Source organism: Pleurodeles waltl, chromosome 8 (genome assembly GCF_031143425.1).
Source record: "Pleurodeles waltl isolate 20211129_DDA chromosome 8, aPleWal1.hap1.20221129, whole genome shotgun sequence".
In the NCBI taxonomy this organism is placed as follows: Eukaryota; Metazoa; Chordata; class Amphibia; order Caudata; family Salamandridae; genus Pleurodeles; species Pleurodeles waltl.
This window is the reverse complement of record NC_090447.1, coordinates 1494442514-1494464762: the sequence shown is the minus strand read 5'-3', so window position 1 is coordinate 1494464762 and position 22249 is coordinate 1494442514. Positions and strand designations below refer to the sequence as shown.

General features: G+C 43.7%; 1 protein-coding gene across 1 annotated transcript in view; it reads left to right on the top strand.

Annotated features, from left to right (window-relative positions):
• FAM162A (family with sequence similarity 162 member A) overlaps positions 1-3122 on the top strand; it is a 59661-nt gene extending 56539 nt beyond the window's left edge. The window contains exon 5 of the mRNA XM_069202720.1: positions 2460-3122. Coding sequence (XP_069058821.1) covers positions 2460-2558 — 99 coding nt within the window. The 3' untranslated portion in view covers positions 2559-3122. The remainder of the gene's footprint in view (positions 1-2459) is intronic.
• The last annotated feature ends 19127 nt before the right edge of the window (positions 3123-22249 follow it).

The window sequence follows — 22249 nt, the reverse complement described above, 5'->3', positions numbered from 1 at the left end:
CAGACCGCCCTGAAAACCTAACCTACCTATTAAAGAGCTATTGGTCTTCCCTGATGCTTTATGTTGCCAGGCACCGTGATATGTGGCCTCCTCTATGTCTTACACATTTGTTTATTACAAATTGCATCTTTCCTAGGGAATTCTAACAAATGCCGAAGTAATACAAGCAGACTGCACAAATTACAAAGAGTTTACTAATGACTATGTGATTGCTAGTTACATTTTAAATCTAAATGTAATGGCTTATTCTAGACGTCCTTTTTGTAGAGGAAATGACTTCCTAATACAATGCTTTCATAATACCTTAAATCTAGGGATACTTTTGGCACTGCTTTAATTGAAAATTTTCTGAAAAGCGCAACAGTCCACCTGCTCCTATTGCCAGATGTTTTTCTTCTTTTGCAGTTTTATTTATTGGGACCTTGGCCCGAGGGTACTGGAGCACTTTACATGAGTACCAGATTCATGTTTTATGTTTTTTAGGCACAGGGAAAATTAAGTGATTTTCCCGGAATCACAGGATGTTCAGCTGACGCCGAGACTCAAATCTGGTAGCCCAGTTCCAAAATCAGCAACTCTGGAGGGCTGATAGTTGTGTACTGGTGCCAAAAAGAAACCAACTTCATCCTTCTCTCCAACAAAATAGTTTGTATTGACTTTTCATAATATGGCCAATGCCCATGGTCTCAGTGCTGTTTTGGCCACCCAATAGCCTCCTGGTATCTTTGCTTTTAGAAAGCTGCCAGTCTCAGTCAAATGTGTAGACTTACCAGATCTTGTGGATTGGTTATTGAGCTCTTAAATATTGGACTTATGCAGAGGCCTCACTGTACATCATCCAAATTGGGGGTATATTTTAAAGACCACTGCCTAAGGGAACTCGGATTGCAACGTTGCCCTCCTCTACATTGAATTTGCAATGTATAACAAACTCTGGGAGACCGCAAAAGCTGTTTCTAGCTCAGACCTAAAACAGAACAGCTGCAGGCACTTGAGCAATTCATGCTCTCAATGTATATTGGTAAATTCAGTTATGTCAGGATGTACTCAATCTGCCATTTCACAAAATCTTCCAACACTGTCAAAGTTTACTGATCTTTATGCATGCCTTATCAGGGAATGCACAGTACATTCTACAGCAGTATGTGGTGTATCCGATTGTTCTCTAATTTTAAATATTGTTTGACATTTCTGGCAGTGATGCCCTCCTCATTTGCATACAATTTATCCATGAACAGTTTTCCATTATTTTGCAGGTTAATTTCCCAGACAATCAAAAGTCTTCCCTTAAAGTGTCTCTTTGATACCCAAATATTGAAATAATTCCTGACATCGTCAATTTCTTTGTCACTAGAACTGAGTTGGCACACTAAACGGAAACTAAGTGCTTTTTGTGCAATAATATTGCATTGTCAGGGATTTGTGACCACAAAACCCTGTCTACAAAGAAGACTCTTCACAAAACCACCTTTCCACGAACCCACATATATTTGGGAATCCGAATGCTTATGATGAGCTTCAAGCCTACGAAATATCAGTGGGCTCAATATATTAAGAGCGTTTACAATGGAAAAGCTTATTGGGTGACTCTGAGAAACAGTAGGCACAGGTGGGAGAATAACGGATACACCCATTGGATTATCATACGTGGTTGTCACAGCTGAAATAGAACCCTTTCTAAAATGAATCTAGCACTGGTTTCCTTGCAGAAGGCTCCAGTCCATGTAGTCAGGAGCCCTTCTAGCATTAACACTAATGGTTTTGTGGGAAATGGCTTCCTGAAAGGCTGCAATGATTCTTAGTGTGGGGGAGTAAGCCTGCATACTGTCAGAGGCCCTCCTTTAAAAATGTTGGGTGCATCAAAGTGTTACTTAGCTTTACATTTGTTAATTCTGAATCCTGACTTCTAGAAATCCGGATTTGGTCCACGAACTCCTGTAGAAAACTAAAATCTTATGATTTTGTATGTATTCACACAAGCTTTTTGTGGGTTATTACCACAGTAGAAATACATAGAAAAGAACTCCTGATAAAAGGAGAATTAAATGTGTTTATAGAAAGGGATAATAATCATTATTTAAAGGGACACTTAAATAGAAAGATTTCAACATGGGGGAAAATGTCTTAACAGAGAAGTACAAAACTGGTAAATCCTAATAGGATTTTAAACCTGAAAATGACAAACTTTGTTGATTTCCTAATGTAATTCTTTATAAAGTATCAAAAAAGTAAATCTGAGAACAAGCTGTTTACCTGCTTAGATTTACACTAGTGCGCAGACAACCACCGGAAATTGATCCTCTATTGTAATTGAGAATCCCTAACATGTTTTGGGTTAATGTCTTTGGTTCTTGAAGCTGTGGTACGTTTGTGTGTTTTTGTGTTTTTTTTTGTAAATTTTTTGTAAATTTTTTTTTTTTCCCTGCGGCCTCTTGACTGTTTAGTATTTTGTTTCGCAGGCAGTCGGCCGGCATGAGTCTTTAGCTGGAATGAATTTGGAGAGGAAAGCTCGTCTTCGAGAGGAGTCTCAAGCAGGAGATGCAGCGAAAGCTGAATGAAGAGCGCAAGAAGCAGTGAATGAACAGCGAGACCGCATCAGAGAGTCGTGGTGTCAACTCAACATCTGCCTCGTACTGAAAGGAAGGAACTTTTTAAAAAAATCGTAGTATTTGCTCTTCGATCGTATTTGCTCTTCGATCATAGTTGATCTTTGTGGTAATGCACAAGGTGTGGTGGGAGAGGAGTGTGTGTGAGCTCAGAAGATGCTGTTTTTGAGGCAGCTTTCTCTTTTTAGTGTGAGAGGCAATTGTATGGCAGTATTTTTCAGAGATGAGCTAAGTTGATTACCTGTGTTTCTTCCCCATTCCATTAATGGATTTCACAGGTAGGATTTTATTTGTCTCTGTTGCATTGGTTGGTCACATTTCACAACATCCCCTGTAGACCTCTTACCACCACAGATTTAGGTAAGCATTAATGCACTATAGACTACACCTGCAGCTTCCTTGTTTGCTTTGCTTTCTAGAGTTGGTGGCAGTAGACATTTATGGAGTGAACTTTCACACGCGAGTTAGTGCTTGTGGTGTTTGCCAAATAAAGGATAAAATGATTTGTTTCAGTAATCCTCTTGCTTTTAATTGTGCTTTGTGTGGTTTTCAGTCCAAGGTGGTAAGGAATGTGGGATTCCGCATGGGTCACTGTTGAGCTGCTGCGTGATTAGCTTCCATTACCTGCCAGTGGAGTTCCAACTAATCCATTGTTGTGCTGTCATTCAGAGACGGCGAAGCATGTACTGACTTCAGTAGCAAGATATTGAGGGAGGGAAGGCTGCAGCGTCATCTGAGGTATGTACGAGTATTGAGGCACTGCAGACTGCTCATATTGGCTGTCACATTGGTGCTCAATTTGCTACCCTGCACTATTGGGCTTTCTTAGAGGCGGAAACTACGACTGTCTCCTCCAGAGTGTGACATAGAGTACCTGAGGTTTAATGACCTAACAAAGTATCTGATGAGACACAATTGGACCTGGGAAGCCTTTGCTGTCCTTTGATCCCTCTTTGAGCCTGTGAGAACTGTTGGGTGATCTTGATAATGCTATTGAGGTGGAGAAGTGGTATTATACATCTAGTACTGTTTTTTTGAGGTATGGTACTGATGTTGGGAACCTGAACAGCCCTCCATAGTTTATCCTTGAAGTCCAGCCAGCTCTCTAGAACAGTTATTTGCTACTTGTAATGCACTGTGTTACACTAGACTGCTAGTCGCACCGGCACACCTTCGAGTAGGGTCTGTTCACACAAAATCCAATACGTGGATTTAAAAGTGGAACCACAGAGTGTGTTCATACTGACCAAACAATGTAGGAATATAATCACTGCCGTGTTTTAGTTGAATTTTCAAGATGCTACTCATAGACCCCTTTCTGATCATTTACCTGTTTGTGGCAGAGAAGTTTGAACAGTGGTTTGATGTGCTGAACTCCACTTTCCATCTATGAAATACTATCCCTCTAAAAGCACATAGAAACAAGATGGTTCTTTTAGAGGAACAATTCAGTGTTTAGCGTGATGTTTACCATCTGGTCTTTTCTTCATGATATAAAAGGTATTTGTACCTTACAAAAACTACCCTTCCAAATCAAGGGATTTAGCAGTTTTTAAATGTGTGTGTAAAGTTTATATGCAAGACAAATGTCTGAAAACTATTTTTTTTTAAATAAGTATACAGGCATTTCCTGGGGGTGTGGGATGAGTTTGTGCTATATTGAGCAGACCTGTGGAGCTAGCCTGTTTCTGTTCCAGAAAAGTCTTTACACCAAAATTGTAAGGACCAGATGGACAAAATGCAGTACTTTTCCTCGCCTGTTCTCTTTCAGAATGGACTGCAACGCTGTCAGGTTGGGACTATTGCAGTATCACAACTCTCAGCCAATCCTGGCTACCATCCAACCGCACCTAGTATTTTGGACTTGTTCACCATTTTGGATGTTTGCCTACATATTGCATAAGCCAGCAGTCGCTGAGTGTCTCCCTTTTGACATGGAGGCTAGTCCCCACGCCATGTGTTGGTAATCTGACTGTGCACAGAGGAGTTCAGATTGCTTCACTTACTCCATCCATCACCTCTGGGTGGTTCTGTCAGGCAGACTTTGCTAGAAGGAAAGGTCTGCTGACATATTTGGACAGCCAAAGACTGGGAGCTCACCCCCGACTGAAAGAGCTCAGTAAAATCTGCTGTTTAATCCTTGCACCTCTAGTCCTCAGTTGACTGTTTGCATAAAAAGGTCTGAGCTTTTTCTAATAACTCTTCTGCTGATTCCCACTGCTGTCTGGTCTGAATGTTTAGAGCTCCAGTGTCCTGGGAGCTGTACATGGATTATGTACAGTTCGACTCTTGTGATAAAATGTCGGACTGGCCAAGCCCATGGGATGCTGATGTGATCACATGTGAAATCCATTTGGAAAAAGTTTGAAACCCTTGAGATGGTAATCATTCTACCAGGGCTTGCCAGAAAAGGGAACGTCCCAAAAACATTTTTATGTTCGGGAAAGGGGAGAAATACACGAACAATCAATAATACAACTTCCTGCTTAACATATCTAACTTTATATACGTAGAATTTAGTCCAGGGTGAAGTGAACCAATGAGATTCATTACTGTTTTTATTTCATTGCAACATAGTTACAATTTTAACAGCTTTTACAGTTTCATTCAGTGCATTTTGATATAAACCTTTTTCTAGAACAATTATTTAAAAAAAAAAAAAAATCATACAAAACATTCATAAATTAATACACACTACTAGGTGGTTAAACAATTTGTATTCCACCGAAAGGTACGTTGTCCGAATTCTGGACATACCCAGTTAGAGAAGCATCAATGGAAAGCAAAAAGAATAATAGTCTCCTTGGTTGAATGTGCAACGATTTTTTGATCTGGGATTTTTAAATAAATGTATATAGGGAATTCATAGGTGTGATATGAGTGAGTGGTAGTGGCTGATGTGTGGGGTGATTTTGTGCTACATTGTCTAGTATTGATTTTTATTGTTTTTTTCTAGAAAAAAGTTTAAATTATGTACTATATGAAAATTGTTAAAAGGTGTTAAAAAATAAAGTATGTTGCAATGAAGTGACGCAGTAATGAATCTCATTGGGTTGATTCACAGTGGATGAATTCTACATACAAAGGTAGGCGGGTTAAATGGTAAGTTGTATTATTGATTGTTCTACCGGTGACCTTACCCTACAGGCTGGAATCACCCACTTACGTGGGCATGACTGTGCCAGCCAGTGGTGTAGAACAGTCAGTTGGTACACCCTGCTGCGTAGAGTGAATGGTTTCTACTTATTTTGAAATGACACACAGTGCTGCTTGCTGGGGCACAAGTACCCGAGGAGGAGAGTGGATTGAGCGGCTAAGCCCCACACAATGGCACTAGACTGATGATGCGTGCATTTGTCACCTGTTGGCTGCGTTCCTCCCACGTGGTGTTTTCGCCATCAGGCATACTTTAAAAGCACAATAATGCAGCGGTGCATAGGGTTCTTCTATACTCCAGCAACAACTTGGGAATCTGAGCTATGCAGTATATACTGGATAAGAAAGCCTCACCCACACATTTGTGGCATGCTTCATCACAGACAACCTCATCCCACCCTGAGACGACGATGCTACCAGAATGGACTCGATCTCCGAACTAGGAAGTTCTTGACAAGAAATACTGGATCGTGGCAATATCTAGCTTATTATATAAAATATCTCAAGGGAAACCCAAAGAAAATACCTTTCACAAAATAAATAATTTAAAAAAAGAAAACGAGAAGTTTGATGAAATCTGGTATAATTGCTCGTTCGTCTTTACTGGTGCCAACATGTTTCAGCCAGTTTAAGTGCCAGTGAAGAGTCTGGGGTTTTGTTAGGGCAAGATGGACGGCTCTACCTAAAAATTCAGTCATGGGAAAAGGAATTTTCAACCTCCTCAAAAAGTACTAATCCACCTAAAAAAGTTATTTTAAATACATTTCATGCTACATAATGTTATCCAGTTATAAGGCATGCACCCTGAACTAGCGTCAACACAGGTTTTTGCAATATGTTTGTGAGACACTGTGAACTGCACAGCCAAAAACAGTGTGCGTGTGCTTGGCGTGAGAAAAGTGAATACGATTGCACACCACCACTACTACTTACCATAACACGAGGGTTGCTAAGGCGCCGTTGTCTGGGGCTGCCTTACTAGTGAGCACGACTTATCATTTGTTCCCTAGCTATTTTCAAACATCACACCGGTTTCGTGTGAGCCTAGTAACCTAGAAGTGTCATCCCATGTGGGGGGGAAAAAAAGGTTTTTAACATGCAATTTTTAAAATAACAAGGGAAACAAAATAATGTGATATGGCCAACCCGTGTCTTCTTTTACCGACTCTGCAAGAGCACTCCCGCAGCAGGATGTGTCGTTTTTATCGTTCAGGTAGCCTGGATATCAGAAAAAATGAGTTCCATTGGATTAAGGAGGAGTAAAATGAAACCTCGCACAATTACGAGATTGGGGCCCATAAACCCACAGTTTTTTTTTTGTTTTTTTTTTTTTAATTTAGTTAAAGAACAAAAACTGTCAGGGCACGAAATGATACTGCCCCCCCTGTGATAGCTTTAACAACAAGATAAGTCTCTGGTTCTCATTATCCATCTGCTGCGGCTGCAGTACATTGAACATTGAATGGTCGGGTAGGGAACGCCTCCCACCCCCGCATCCTAGCCCACCCATTGCATTTCTGCTCCGTACTGCAGTACACTGTTCCATTTCCGCAATTGCCGGCCCGCAGTGCTATGGAGCTTTACTGCTTTCCAGTACCACGCTGCATTTCTGCTTTGTACTGCACTATGATTTTTTCCTTTCCGCATTGCTATGTAGCTTCACTGCTTTACATTGTAATTCTGTTCTGTACTGAAGTGTGATTTTGCATCGCGGTGCTATTCAGTTCTACTGCTTAATAGTACCACGTTGCATTTCTGTAGTGCAGTACAATTTAGCATTTACACATTGCAGTACTAAGTACCACGTTGCATTTCTGTTCTGTACTGAAGTGTGGTTTTGCATTGCGGTGCTATTCAGTTTTACTGCTTTACTGTACCACGTTGCATTTCTGTAGTGCAGTACAATTTTGCATTTCCGCATTTCAGTACTATGTAGCTTTACTGCACCACGCTGCATTTCTGTTCTGTACTGAAGTGTGGTTTTGCATTGCGGTGCTATGTAGCTTTACTGCTTTACTGCTTTACTGCATCACGTTGCATTTCTGTTCTGTGCTGAAGTGTGGTTTGGCATCGCGGTGCTATTCAGTTTTACTGCTTTACTGTACCACGTTGCATTTCTGTAGTGCAGTACAATTTAGCATTTCTGCATTTCAGTACTATGTAGCTTTACTGCACCACGCTGCATTTCTGTTCTGTACTGAAGTGTGGTTTTGCATTGCGGTGCTATGTAGCTTTACTGCTTTACTGCATCACGTTGCATTTCTGTTCTGTGCTGAAGTGTGGTTTTGCATTGCGGTGCTATGTAGCTTTACTGCTTTACTGTACCACGTTGCATTTCTATTCAGCACTGCAGTATTATTTTGCATTTCCGCAGTGCAGTCCTGCAGTGTTAAGTGCTGTTTCTGCTCTGCAGTACCATGTTTTTGTGCTGCATTTCTTCTCTGTGCTGGAGAGGCATGCTGTTTATCTGCTCTGCATCTTCACCGGTGTGTGCTGCCATTCACAATTTCAAGCTGTTTGGTTGCTTTACTAGTTCCATCTCACTTTGTGGTTTGTCATGCACAGGAGCCTCTGTGCAAACATGATTTCGTCACATCTCATGTGCTGCATTTGATTAGTTTGTTCTGGGAAGTTCGCACAAGTTTCCTGTGTTTTGCTTTTATGGAGAGTTGATTTGAGACACTGAAAGTTGGTGTTTGGTAAAAGTGGAAGATTCATCAGTGAATTCTGAGCTGTCCAATTCTTTAATTATTATAGTTTAACATTTTTGTGCATAAATCATTTAAAAGATTTTCAAATGCAAGGTGTGGGGATAAATATACCACGTGCAGCTGAGCGGACCTGACACAGCATCGCAGGAAAACAGTTATCCTGTGAAATAGAAAAATTGAAAGTTTTGTCTGATTTGTCGTGGATTGTTTTGATGTTGGTCCGAAATGTGCTCTTCTTCGTGTTTGGCCAATTAAAAAACTGCCTTTGCGTGTTCAGAGTCTCACCCCAATGCTTATTTCATGGAGAGTTAGTTGGTCAAATACCTGTATTATGTTTCACCTGGGGACATTTCAACAAGCTTTCCACTTAGATAAATGATCCCTGGACTCCATACGCGATGCCTTCCTGAAACAGGAAGTGGGGAGTCGCGTGACAAATTTATATTTGGTGCAATGGAGAAAAATAACTTTTATTTGCCTAAAATAGTCCAATTTACATTTCTCATATCCTGTTAACACAGACGTGCTCCGCCCGTCCAGGTAAGAATCTGAGGTGCAAGTACTGCTCACCGCCGGGTACATTTCAGCCAGAGAGGACCATGTGCCAGGCTTACTTGCAAACTCTTTGTTTATTTTGTAGACTGCACTGTCTTTTTCCGATAAACCTTCCCCTATTTGTGATTACCGTGTTAGCATGGGTGTAATATACTTGCCTTCCCAAATACACGTCAGTGTAATCCTTTTGATGCTGTAGGGCGCCTTCTTTGCCTGCTGTATTGTGTAAAAGATTCCCCCCTCGTCTGCATCTGATATCTGTAGTTTCCTCACTGCCTTTTGTAATGATCACTGTGCCCTCTCTGTTGTGCAGTTTGGATAAACCCAGTCAAGGGACAGAAAGAGCTGCCTGTAATTTGTGTTTACGATTTCAAAGTGTTGCTTCTTGTGTGATTAAAATCACTTGTTAAAATGTTATGAACCGTTTTTAAAAACAGTTGGATTAGCTGTAATGGAGCGAAATAAAGCACGTTGTTTGATCAAGGTTTCCTGCGAAATGTCCATTCACTGGTGAAGTGACCGGTTGTGACATCACACAGCCTTTAGCCTACAAGGATAAAACATTTAGGGCCAGATGTATAAAAAAAAGTTTTGCACTCTCAAACGGTGCGAATCGGTAAATTCGGCCGTTTGCGAGTGCAAAACCGTGGTCTGCGATGCATGAAAGGCATTCGCAGACCACAAAAAAGAAATCGCTAAAATTGCGATTTCTTGCGTTGCCCCCCCCCCCCTGCTGAATCTACGGATTTTGCCGTGATTTAAAAAACATACAAAAAAAAGAAAGCAGTCTCCTGCATTTCTAAATTCTTTGGCCACTGGGTGGTCCAGGTCTCGGGGGCATTGTGGGCTAATAATAGGAGGGGGCGAGGGGGGCTTCCTCCTAGGGCTTTTGGTAGCCCTGTGGACAACCACCTCCCCAGACAGAGCTATGTAACTAAAGTATGTAGCGGGCCACCTCCTCCCCATGGCCATATATATATATGTAAAAAAAAAAAAAAAAAAAGGACCCTGACAGCCACCTCTCCGGGACTATAAAATGATTTACAGAGGGGGTCCATGCGGGGACCACCACCTCCACAGGTCAAAATAGAAAACACTGAGGGAGGGGGGCTGCACAAACCCCCCACCCCCCCCCCTTTGTTGAGCCATACATGGCCCTGGGGACACCCACCCCACGGTGCTGGCTCCTGCTACCTCCAGAGGTGCCTACCCTGTGCGGTTTTCCTCCCTGCAAACATGCAGGCAGTGAAAGAGATGAAAACATAGCTCCCACTCTGTCAACAGCTATTTGTAGCACCTCCCTGCGTGCGGGAGACAGGAACCTGTGTGACTGCGGGGGCCTTGAGGCTCCTCCAGCAGTCCCAATAACTTTAGACTAGCGTGGCCGGGCCCCAGGGGATTGGGGTCCCCAGGGCTGAAATTGGCCCACGCACGGGGGGTGGTATTCCCAGGGCAGTAGGGGTGTCTGTGTGGCCCCCTCCACCACAACCCCACCCCCTCCCTAGCACCCCCTCCCCAGACACCCCCTTTCCCCCCAGTCTCCAACATATTTTTTACATGTTGTCCTAGGGAGGAGGTGGTCCCTGGGGCCCCAAGGGGTGCTTGCGTCGCCCAACAATTTTTTAATTTTTTTATAAGGTAGCCCTGGGGGAGGTGGTACTCCCCTGGGCCCATGAGTGCGTATGCTGGCCCCCTAAATATATAGTAAATGTTGCCCCCTTTAAGCTCAAAACTCCTTTAGCTGTGCATGGTGTGCGGTTTGGAGCTTAGCGGCCAGGCCCTGCAGCCATCCCCCGCTATGCACGGCCTAAAGCAATGCACGACACAGGGTTCGTGTGGTTATAGGGGATTGGCCGCAGGGCCCGGCCTGTGGCCAACCCCTGCTACGCTCGCCATTGGATGGTTACAGGGGGTTGGCTGCAAACCAGGCCTTGCAGCTAACCCAGAGGGCAGTGCGTGGTGCAGGGTTGTTGTGGTTATAGGGGGTTGGCTGCAGGGCCTGGCCTGCAGCCAACCCCTGCCATGCACAGCCAAAGGCCATGCATGGCACAGGGTTTGGTGGTTACAGGGGGTTGGCCACAGGCCAGGCCATGCAGGCAACATCCACCGTAGACGGCCTAAGGCAGTGTGTGGTGCAGGGGTTGGAGTTGTTAAAGAGGGCTGGCTGCAGGGCCTGTCCACAGGTCAGACCTTGTGGCCAACCCCCGCTGCAGCGCGGGGTTGAGTGGGTATAGAGGGTTGGCTGCAGGGCCTGGCCCGGCAGAGGTTGGATAAACGCATAGTAATTAAAATTACTTTATGTTTTAAAAAAACAGAGAAATTTACTTAAAAAAAAAAAAAAAGGTTACAGGGACGTTATAGTTAGGTTCTGAATGTACTTGCACAAAACCACAGAAATTCAGCAGTTATGGTTATCTCAAGTAACTATAACTCGTGCCCTAAGGTAACTATAAATCACAACCTCGCCATGCTGCTAATTACCCCACATTACATTAGTAATGATATCTTTTATGACGACATTGATATCACCCCAACATGTGCATTAAAAGTATTGCTAAGAAAAATATACATGGCGGAGACTAGAGTTACAGTTACAATAGAGCGCTGGTTATACTTACTTGAGACAACCATAACTATGCCTGCTGAATTTCCATGGTTTTGTGCGAGTAAATTCGCATCCTAACTATAACTTCCCTGTAACCTTTGTTTTTTTTAAGTGAATATATGTGTATAAATATGTTCTATGGAATGTGTTACTGCAGATACACATGCTATGCATAGTCTGCCATCTAGTGTTGGGCTCGGAGTGTTACAAGTTTTTCTTAGAAGAAGTGTTTTTTTTTTTTTTTTTTTTTTGAGTCACGGGATCAAGTGACTCCTCCTTTTCGGCTCCATTGCGCCTGGGCATCGACTCCATGTTAGATTGTTTTCTTTCCGCCATCGGGTTCGGACGCGTTTCCTTTCACTCTGATAGTTCGAGTCAAAAAGCTTAAAAACTCTGTAATTCTCGTCGGTATTGTTTCGATCGCGTACCATCCTCTGTCAACACTTTGGTGCCGTTGGGTTAAACATCTCTACTCGCCCTTTGGGGCGCGTGCGCACAACTCGGGCTTGGTCGGACTGACCGCGTGGAAGCCTCATGGACCGGACCCCATTCCGCGTTTGTCCTCTGTGCCACGCAAAATTTCCCTACACAGACCCACATCTTGTCTGTAATCTCTGCCTTTCCCCGGACCATCAGGAAGAAAATTGCGAGGCCTGCAGATCCTTCCGTTCCAAGAAAACGCTCCGAGACAGAAGAGCCCGGAGACTCGCGATGGCATCCGAGAGCACCGAACGTCTCGATGTCTCAGAGGAGGAGATCCTGCAGACAGCTGTCTCCGTTCGAGGGTCCAACTCCAAGCAGGAGTCTGAGGAGGACAGACTGGTCACGGAAGGACAGCACGTGAGTATGCCTGCCCCTGCCCAAGCCAAGCCCAAACATAAGGCCTTGGGAACGCCACTACCGGAAGGCCATGGCTCAACCCGTAAAAAGACCTTCGGTGACCAACCCACAACTTCGGCACCGAAAAAAGGCCACGCCACCCAAGCCATCGGACTCGAGCCAAGTCCACCAAGCATCGATCCTTCGAGCCGAAACCTCAAAAATTGTTTTCGGAGCCGAGGCCATCATCCACCCCAAGTCTTTCGATACCGAAAAAAAACAGCTTCGGAGACAAAAAGGCCAATTTATACGGAGGAACATGGACTTTCACAAGCACTCAAAGAAAGCCATAAGCTGAGGAACACTCGCAAATGGAGGCAATAGATTAAAGGCAAGCCAGGATTCACATCCATAAAGACACTGGCAGAATTATAACAGCACCTCTAAAGCATAAGAGGAAATTAGCCTTTTAAGAAGAATTGGACACTGCTCAGCCACCAAGTAAAGTGCCAAAAACCAAAGAGAAACCTCCACCTCCTCAATGTTCTCCTCCTCGTTCTCCTCCTCACTCTCCTCATTTGCTTATCTCTCCCCCTACTAGTCTCACACCTGTGCAATCACCAGCACATTCAATTGATTCACAGCAGGACAATGTGGCTCCATGGGATTCCATTCCAGATAACAACCCAGACTGCTATCCCTCTAAGCCATCACCACCAGAGGATAGTACAGGCTACACTCATGTCATAGCTAGGGTGGCATCCTAATACAATGTTGCCATGCACACTGAGCCGTTAGAGGATGACTTCCTTTTTAATACACTCCCCTCTACATATGCAACTTATCAGTCGCTTCCCATGCTCCCCGGCATGTTAAAGCATGCTGACCAAATATTCAAGGAGCCAGTTAAGACTAGAATAATTACTCCTAGGGTGGAGAAAAAATATAAGCCACCTCCCTCTGATCCTGCCTTTATCACACAACAATTGCCTCTGGACTCTGTAGTGTTAAGCGCAGCCAGAAAAAGAGCAAACTCTCAGTCATCAGGGGATGCACCCCCACCAGACAAGGTAAGTAGAAAGTTTGATGCTGCGGGCAAAAGGGTGGCATCTCAGGCAGCCAACCAGTGGAGGAAAGCCAACTCTCAGGCATTGTTGGATAGATACGATAGGGCCAACTGGGATGAGATGAAGGACATAATACAACATCTCCCCAAGGAACAACAGAAAAGGGCATAACAAATAGTTGAGGAAGGGCAAGCTATCACCAACAATCAGATCAGATCAGGTCAGCCCTAGACTATGCAGATACAGCAGCTAGAACAATCAACACTGCTGTGACCATAAGAAGACACGCATGGTGTAGGTCTTCAGGATTTAAGCCTGAAATACAACCAGCTGTCCACGATATGCCGTTTAACCAAAATCAGCTTTTTGGCCCAGAGGTGGACACGGCTATTGAAAAAATGAAAAAGGATTCGGACACAGCTAAAGCCATGGGTGCTCTGTATACTGCACAATACAGGGGATCCTTTCATAAGCCCCAGTGCAGAGGTGGATTTAGAACCCAAACACCTGAGGCATCCACTTCACAAACAAAGTCGGCCTACCAACCTCAATATCAAAGAGGTGGTTTCAGAAGCACTTTCAGAGGCCAGTACCCCAGAGGCAGGGGAAAATATCAGACAGCAAAACAAGACTCACAACAAGCAAAGCAGTGACTTGATCCATCCCTTCCCAATTCACACCTCACTTTTGGGGGAAGACTGCAAAGGTTCCACAACAATTGGCTACCCATTACCACAGACAGCTGGGTATTATCAATTATCCGCAATGGCTGTGCATAGAATTGGCACAAAATCCACACAACATATCACCCTGTTGCAAGAGGAAGTAAAATCTCTATTACTCAAACAAGCAATAGAGCCACTGCCACAAAATCAACTAGGAACAGGAGTTTACTCACTGTATTTCCTCATTCCCAAAAAGGACGGAACATTAAGGCCAATATTAGATCTCAGAACCCTCAATCATTACATCCTGTCAGAACACTTTCACATGGGAACACTACAGGATGTTGTCCCACTACTTCAACAGCACGATTTCATGGCAACATTAAACGTTAAAGATGTGTATTTTCACATACCCATCCATCCAGCGCACAGGAAATATCTCAGGTTTGTGATTCAAGACAAGCATTATCAGTTCAAAGTGTTACCCTTCGGAATAACAACAGCTCCCAGAGTATTCACAAAATGCCTGGCGGTAGTTGCAGCCTACCTAAGAAGGCAACTTATTCATGTCTTCCCATATCTGGACGATTGGCTAATAAAATCCAACAGTCATACACAGTATTAAAACCATACGCATTATATAATACAAACCCTACACAACCTAGGATTCTCCATAATCTACCAAAAATCACACTTACAACCTGCGCAAATTCAACAGTATTTAGGGGCAACACTAAATACGCAAACAGCGCTTGCAAGCCCAAGTCCACAAAGAATACAAGCATTTCGCAATATAGTGCCACAAATACAGCCAGCCCAACAGCACTCTGTCAAATTCGTCATGAAACTATTGGGCATGATGGCATCCTGTATCGCCATTGTCCCACATGCAAGACTAAACATGCGGCCTTTACACCAGTGCCTTGCACAGCAATGGTCACAGGCGCAGGGTCAACTTCACGATCTAGTGTTGATGGACTGCCAAACATGCATGTTCCTAAACAAAGGGCGGCCATTTCAAGACCCCGGGCCTCAGACCATACTTACAACAGATGCATCAATGATTGGCTGGGGGGGAGGGGGAGGTGCATACCTCAACAATCACAACATTCAAGGACAATGGGATGCCAAACACAAACAGTTACACATAAATCACTTAGAGTTGCTAGCTGTATTCCTAGCACTCAAAGCTTTTTAGCCTCTTCTCACTCACAGGAATATCCTTATCAAAACAGACAACATGACAACAATGTATGACCTAAACAAACAAGGAGGGACCCATTCATCTAAACTCTCCCTCATAGGCCAAACAAATTGGCAATGGGCAATCCACAACAAAATTCACCTGGTAGCACAATACATTCCAGGGATACACAACCAATTGGCAGATGTTCTCAGCAGAGATCATCAACAAACACATGAATGGGAGATTCACCCTCAAATGCTTCAACTATACTTTCAACAATGGGGAACACCAGACTTAGATCTGTTTGCCCCCAGCGAAAACGCAAAATGCCAAAACTTTGCATCCAGGTACCTACATCCCCCTATCCAAGGGCAATGCTTTATGGATGAACTGGTCAGGGATATTTGCTTACGCTTTTCCCCCCTCTCCCGCTCATTCCATTTCTAGTCAACAAACTGCATCAAAACAAGCTGAAACTGATACTCATATCGCCAGCGTGGGCACGTCAACCCTGGTACACAACACTATTCGACCTGTCGGTAGTACCACATATCAAACTCTCAAACAGACCAGATCTGTTAACACAAAACAAACAACAGATCAGGCATCCAAATCCCAACATACTCAAACTAGCGATTTGGCTTCTGAAGTCATAGAATTTGGGTATCTACAACTACCAACTGAATGTATGGAAGTAATTAAACAAGCAAGAAAACCCACTACCAGGCAATGCTAAGCCAACAAATGGAAAAGATTTGTGTATTACTGTCAATCTAAACAAATTACCCCTCTTTCAGCATCAATACAAGACATTGTATGTTATTTGCTTCATTTGAAAAAGCAAACTTAGCTTCTTCATCCATAAAAATACATCTCACTGCAATCTCCGCATACTTGCAAAATACACAACACAGCTCTTTATGTAGAGTTCCTGTTATCAAAACCTTCATGGAAGGGTTAAAACGCATCATCCCACCTAGAACGCCTCCAGTGCCTTCGTGGAATTTAAACATAGTGCTCACACGACTTATGGGCCCACCATTTGAACCTATGCATTCATGTCAGATTCAATACCTAACATGGAAAGTTGCCTTCCCAGTCGCAATGACTTCATTGAGAAGAGTCAGTGAAATCCAAGCTTTCACAATTCAAGAACCGTTCATACAAGTACACAAACATAAAGTCGTACTTTGAACTAACCCTAAATTTCTCCCAAAGGTTGTATCACCCTTTCATATCAATCAAACAGTGGACCTACCAGTCTTCTTCCCACAGCCAGATTCTGTGGCAGAAAGAGCCCTGCATACATTATATATTAAAAGAGTCTTGGGGCCAGATGTAGTAAGCATTTTTGCCCATTCTGTGTCTATGGGAAAATGTGTTCGTACATATGGCCCGCAATGTATTACATAGATGGAACAAAATCATTTACAAAAACAAAACGGTTATTTGTAGCGTTCCACAAACCACATACTGGTAACCCCATTTCAAAACAAGGTTTAGCAAGATGGATAGTAAAATGCATCCAAACATGTTATCTAAAAGCTAAAAGGCAGCTCTTAAGTTACACCTAAAGCACATTCCACAAGGAAAAAGGGGCTACAATGGCTTTCTTAGGAAATATACCAATGGCTGAAATTTGTAAAGCAGCTACTTGGTCAACACCACATACATTTACCAAACATTACTGTGTAGATGTGTTAGCAGCGCAGCAAGCCCAATAGGCCAGACTGTACTAAGAACATTATTTCAAACAACTTCATCTCCTACAGGCTAACCACCGCTTTTATGGGAGGAAAAACTGCTTTGTAGTCTATGCATAGTATCTGCAGCTACACATGCCATTGAACGGAAAATGTCACTTACCCAGTGTACATCTGTTCCTGGCATGTTCTGCTGCAGATTCACATGCCCCTCCCATCTCCCCGGGAGCCTGTAGCCATTTAAGTTCAACATTCACTTGTACATATGTATGTATGTGTGTGTGTGTGTGTGTGTGTGTATGTATGTATGTATGTATGTATATATATATATATATATATATATATATATAATATGTTCGATGGCATGTGTAGCTGCAGATACACATGCTGTGCACATCCTGCCATCTGGTGTTGGGCTCGGAGTGTTACAAGTTGTTTTTCTTCGAAGAAGTCTTTTTTCGAGTCACGAGACCGAGGGACTCCTCCCATTTCGACTCCATTGCGCATGGGCGTCGACTCCATGTTAGATTGTTTTTTTTCCGCCATCGGGTTCGGACGTGTTCCTTTTCGCTCCGTGTTTCGGGTCGGAAAGTTAGTTAGAATCTCGGAAAAATCGTCGGTATTGTTTGCGTTCGGTATCGGGTTAGTTACAACAGATCGACACCGAATTAAGAAGAGCTCCGGTGGCCCTTTGGGTTTTTTTTCCATCCCCGTCGGGGCCTGGTCGGCCCAGCCACGTGTCTCTTCAAGGCTGATGGAACGGACCCCATTCCGCTTCTGTCCAAAATGCCATAACAAGTATCCATATACAGATCAACATCTGGTCTGTAACTTGTGTTTGTCACCAGAACACAAGGAGGATACTTGTGAGGCCTGTCGAGCGTTTCGGTCCAGGAAGACACTCAGGGACCGAAGAGCAAGAAGACTGCAAATGGCGTCGGCGCCGACAGGACAAGAGCGTTTCGAGGAGGAGGAAGAAACATTCTCCACCCAGGAGTCGGACTCTGAGGAGATCGATCCCGAGGAAACGCCTAAAACCGTGAGTAAGACGTCGAAACCCAGAACTCACGAGAAAAGCGCTAAAGCCCAGGGGACGCCACCGCCAACAGGCCATGGCTTAACCCAAAAAGTAGGTGACCGTTCATCAGCACCGAAAAAGGGCGAGCTGGTGTCTAAGTCATCCGACTCCGGCCGAGATACCGGCACACAGCAATCTCGGGCCCGAGATAGTGGCTCAGAGAAGATTCGGCACCGAGACAGCGGCACCGAAACGGGTCGGCACCGAGAGAGCACGACGCCGAAAGTAAAAAAGGTTTCGTCTGAGCCGAAAAAAGCAGCCGAAAAGGTTTCGGTACCGAAATATCCGGCCTCGGAACCGAAAACAAGTTCCTACACTGAGGAACAAGGACTGTCCACACAAATGAAAACACATAGATTTGGACAGGAATTACAGGCAATAGAGCCAGATCACACACAAAGACGGCTCTTTATTCAAAAAGATACAGGGAAGATCACCACTCTTCCTCCAGTCAAAATAAAACGCAAGCTTGCCTTCCAAGACAAGGACAAACAGCCACACGCAAAGGTGGCTAAACAAGTAACACCGCCACCATCCCCACATCACTCTCCGCAACCATCACCGGTAGCCACTCCACCAATGATGCAATCCCCAACTCATACAGGAATGAGTGAAGATGACCCTGACGCATGGGACCTTTATGACGCACCAGTGTCACATAGTCCGGAATGCTATCCAGCTAAACCATCGCCACCAGAGGATAGTACAGGCTACGCACAGGTGGTGTCAAGAGCAGCGGCATTTCATAATGTCAGCCTTCATTCAGAGCCCATTGAAGACGACTTTCTTTTTAATACACTGTCGTCCACACACAGCCAATATCAGAGTCTTCCTATGCTACCCGGAATGCTAAAACACTCCAAACAAGTTTTTGAGGAGCCTGTTAAAGGGAGAGCCATTACTCCAAGAGTAGATAAAAAATATAAACCGCCACCAACAGACCCAGTGTACATTACACAACAGCTAACACCAGACTCTGTTGTAGTGGGAGCAGCGCGCAAAAGAGCCAACTCTCATACTTCAGGAGATGCACCACCTCCAAATAAAGAAAGTCGAAAATTCGATGCTGCAGGCAAAAGGGTGGCGGCACAGGCAGCAAACCAGTGGCGTATTGCAAATTCACAAGCTTTGCTACCCAGATATGATAGGGCCCATTGGGATGAGATGCAACACCTTATTGAACATTTACCCAAGGAGTTCCAAAAAAGAGCGCAGCAAGTAGTAGAAGAAGGACAGGGTATCTCCAATAATCAGATATGGTCAGCAATGGATGCTGCAGACACAGCTGCTAGAACTGTCAACACAGCAGTAACAATAAGGAGACATGCATGGCTGCGTACATCAGGATTTAAACCAGAGATACAGCAAGCTGTGCTGAATATGCCATTCAACGGACAGCAGTTGTTTGGGCCGGAGGTGGACACTGCGATCGAAAAACTTAAGAAAGACACTGACACGGCCAAAGCCATGGGCGCACTCTACTCCCCACAGAGCGGAGGCACATTTCGAAAGACACAATTTCGAGGGGGGTTTAGAGGGCAAACCACAGAAGCCACAACCTCACAAACAAAGCCCACTTACCAGAGCCAGTATCAGTGGGGAGGTTTTCGGGGACAATATAGAGGGGGACTATTTCAAAGGAATAGAGGAAAGTTCCAAAGTCCCAAAACTCCTCCAAACAAGCAGTGACTTCAAGGTCACAAATCCCCAACACATAACACCTGTGGGGGGGAGACTAACCAAGTTTTACAAACATTGGGAGGAAATAACAACAGACACTTGGGTCTTAGCAATTATCCAGCATGGTTATTGCATAGAATTTCTCAAATTCCCTCCAAACATCCCACCGAAAACACACAATATGTCAAAACAACATATAGATCTTCTAGGACTAGAAGTTCAGGCATTGCTACAAAAAGAAGCAATAGAGTTAGTACCAAAACAACAAATAAACACAGGAGTTTACTCCCTGTACTTTCTGATACCCAAAAAAGACAAGAGTCTGACACCTATACTAGATCTCAGAACATTAAATACCTACATCAAATCAGATCACTTTCACATGGTTACATTACAAGACGTAATCCCACTGCTCAAACAACAAGACTACATGACAACACTAGACCTAAAGGATGCATATTTCCATATACCAATACATCCTTCACACAGAAAGTACCTAAGGTTTGTATTCCAAGGGATACATTACCAATTCAAAGTGTTGCCATTCGGAATAACAACTGCACCAAGAGTTTTTACAAAATGCTTAGCAGTAGTAGCTGCACATATCAGAAGGCAGCAAATACATGTGTTCCCGTACCTAGACGATTGGTTAATCAAAACCAACACGCTAAGACGGTGTTCACAACACACAAAATATGTCATAGAAATCCTCCACAAACTAGGTTTCTCAATCAACTACACAAAGTCACACCTTCTGCTGTGTCAAACACAGCAATACTTAGGAGCAACAATCAACACAGCAAAAGGGATTGCCACTCCAAGTCCACAAAGAGGTCACACATTTCACAATGTGATACAGATCATGTATCCAAATCAAAAGATACAAGTCAAACTGGTGATGAAACTACTAGGCATGATGTCTTCATGCATAGCCATTGTCCCAAACGCAAGGTTGCACATGCGGCCCTTACAACAGTGCCTAGCATCACAATGGTCACAAGCACAGGGTCAGCTTCTAGATCTGGTGTTGATAGACCGCCAAACATACATCTCGCTTCAATGGTGGAACAGTATAAATTTAAACCAAGGGCGGCCTTTCCAAGACCCAGTGCCACAATACGTAATAACAACAGATGCTTCCATGATAGGGCGGGGAGCACACCTCAATCAACACAGCATCCAAGGACAATGGGACATACAGCAAAAACAGTTTCACATAAATCACTTAGAACTGTTAGCGGTATTTCTAGCGCTCAAAGCATTTCAACCCATAATAAGCCACAAACACATTCTTGTCAAAACAGACAACATGACAACAATGTATTACCTAAACAAACAGGGAGGCACACACTCGACACAGTTGTGTCTCCTAACACAGAAAATATGGCATTGGGCGATTCACAACCACATTCGCCTAATAGCACAATTTATTCCAGGAATTCAGAACCAGTTAGCAGACAATCTCTCTCGGGATCACCAACAGATCCACGAATGGGAGATTCACCCCCAAATACTAAACACTTACTTCCAAATGTGGGGAACACCACAAATAGATCTATTTGCAACAAAGGAAAACTCAAAATGCCAAAACTTCGCATCCAGGTACCCACAGGATCAGTCTCAGGGCAATGCGTTATGGATGAGCTGGTCAAGGATATTTGCTTACGCTTTTCCCCCTCTCCCACTCCTTCCATATCTAGTAAACAAATTGAGTCAAAACAAACTCAAACTCATACTAATAGCACCAACATGGGCAAGACAACCTTGGTACACAACACTACTAGACCTCTCAGTAGTACCTCATGTCAAACTACCAAACAGACCAGATCTGTTAACACAACACAATCAACAGATCAGACGTCCAAATCCAGCATCGCTGAATCTAGCAATTTGGCTCCTGAAATCCTAGAATTCGGACACTTAGACCTCACACAAGAATGTATGGAGGTCATAAGACAAGCTAGGAAACCTACCACTAGACACTGCTATGCAAATAAGTGGAAAAGATTTGTTTATTACTGCCATAATAATCAAATTCAACCCTTACACGCATCTGCCAAAGATATAGTAGGATACTTACTACAATTGCAAAAGTCAAAGCTAGCTTTCTCTTCAATAAAGATACATCTGACCGCAATTTCAGCCTACCTGCAAATTACGCAATCAACTTCATTATTTAGGATACCAGTCCTAAAGCATTTATGGAAGGCCTAAAGAGAATTATACCACCACCAGTTCCTTCATGGAACCTCAACATTGTCTTAACACGACTCATGGGTCCACCTTTTGAGCCCATGCACTCTTGTGAAATGCAATACTTAACATGGAAAGTGGCATTTTTGATTGCCATCACATCTCTAAGAAGAGTGAGTGAAATTCAAGCATTTACCATACAAGAACCATTTATTCAAATACGCA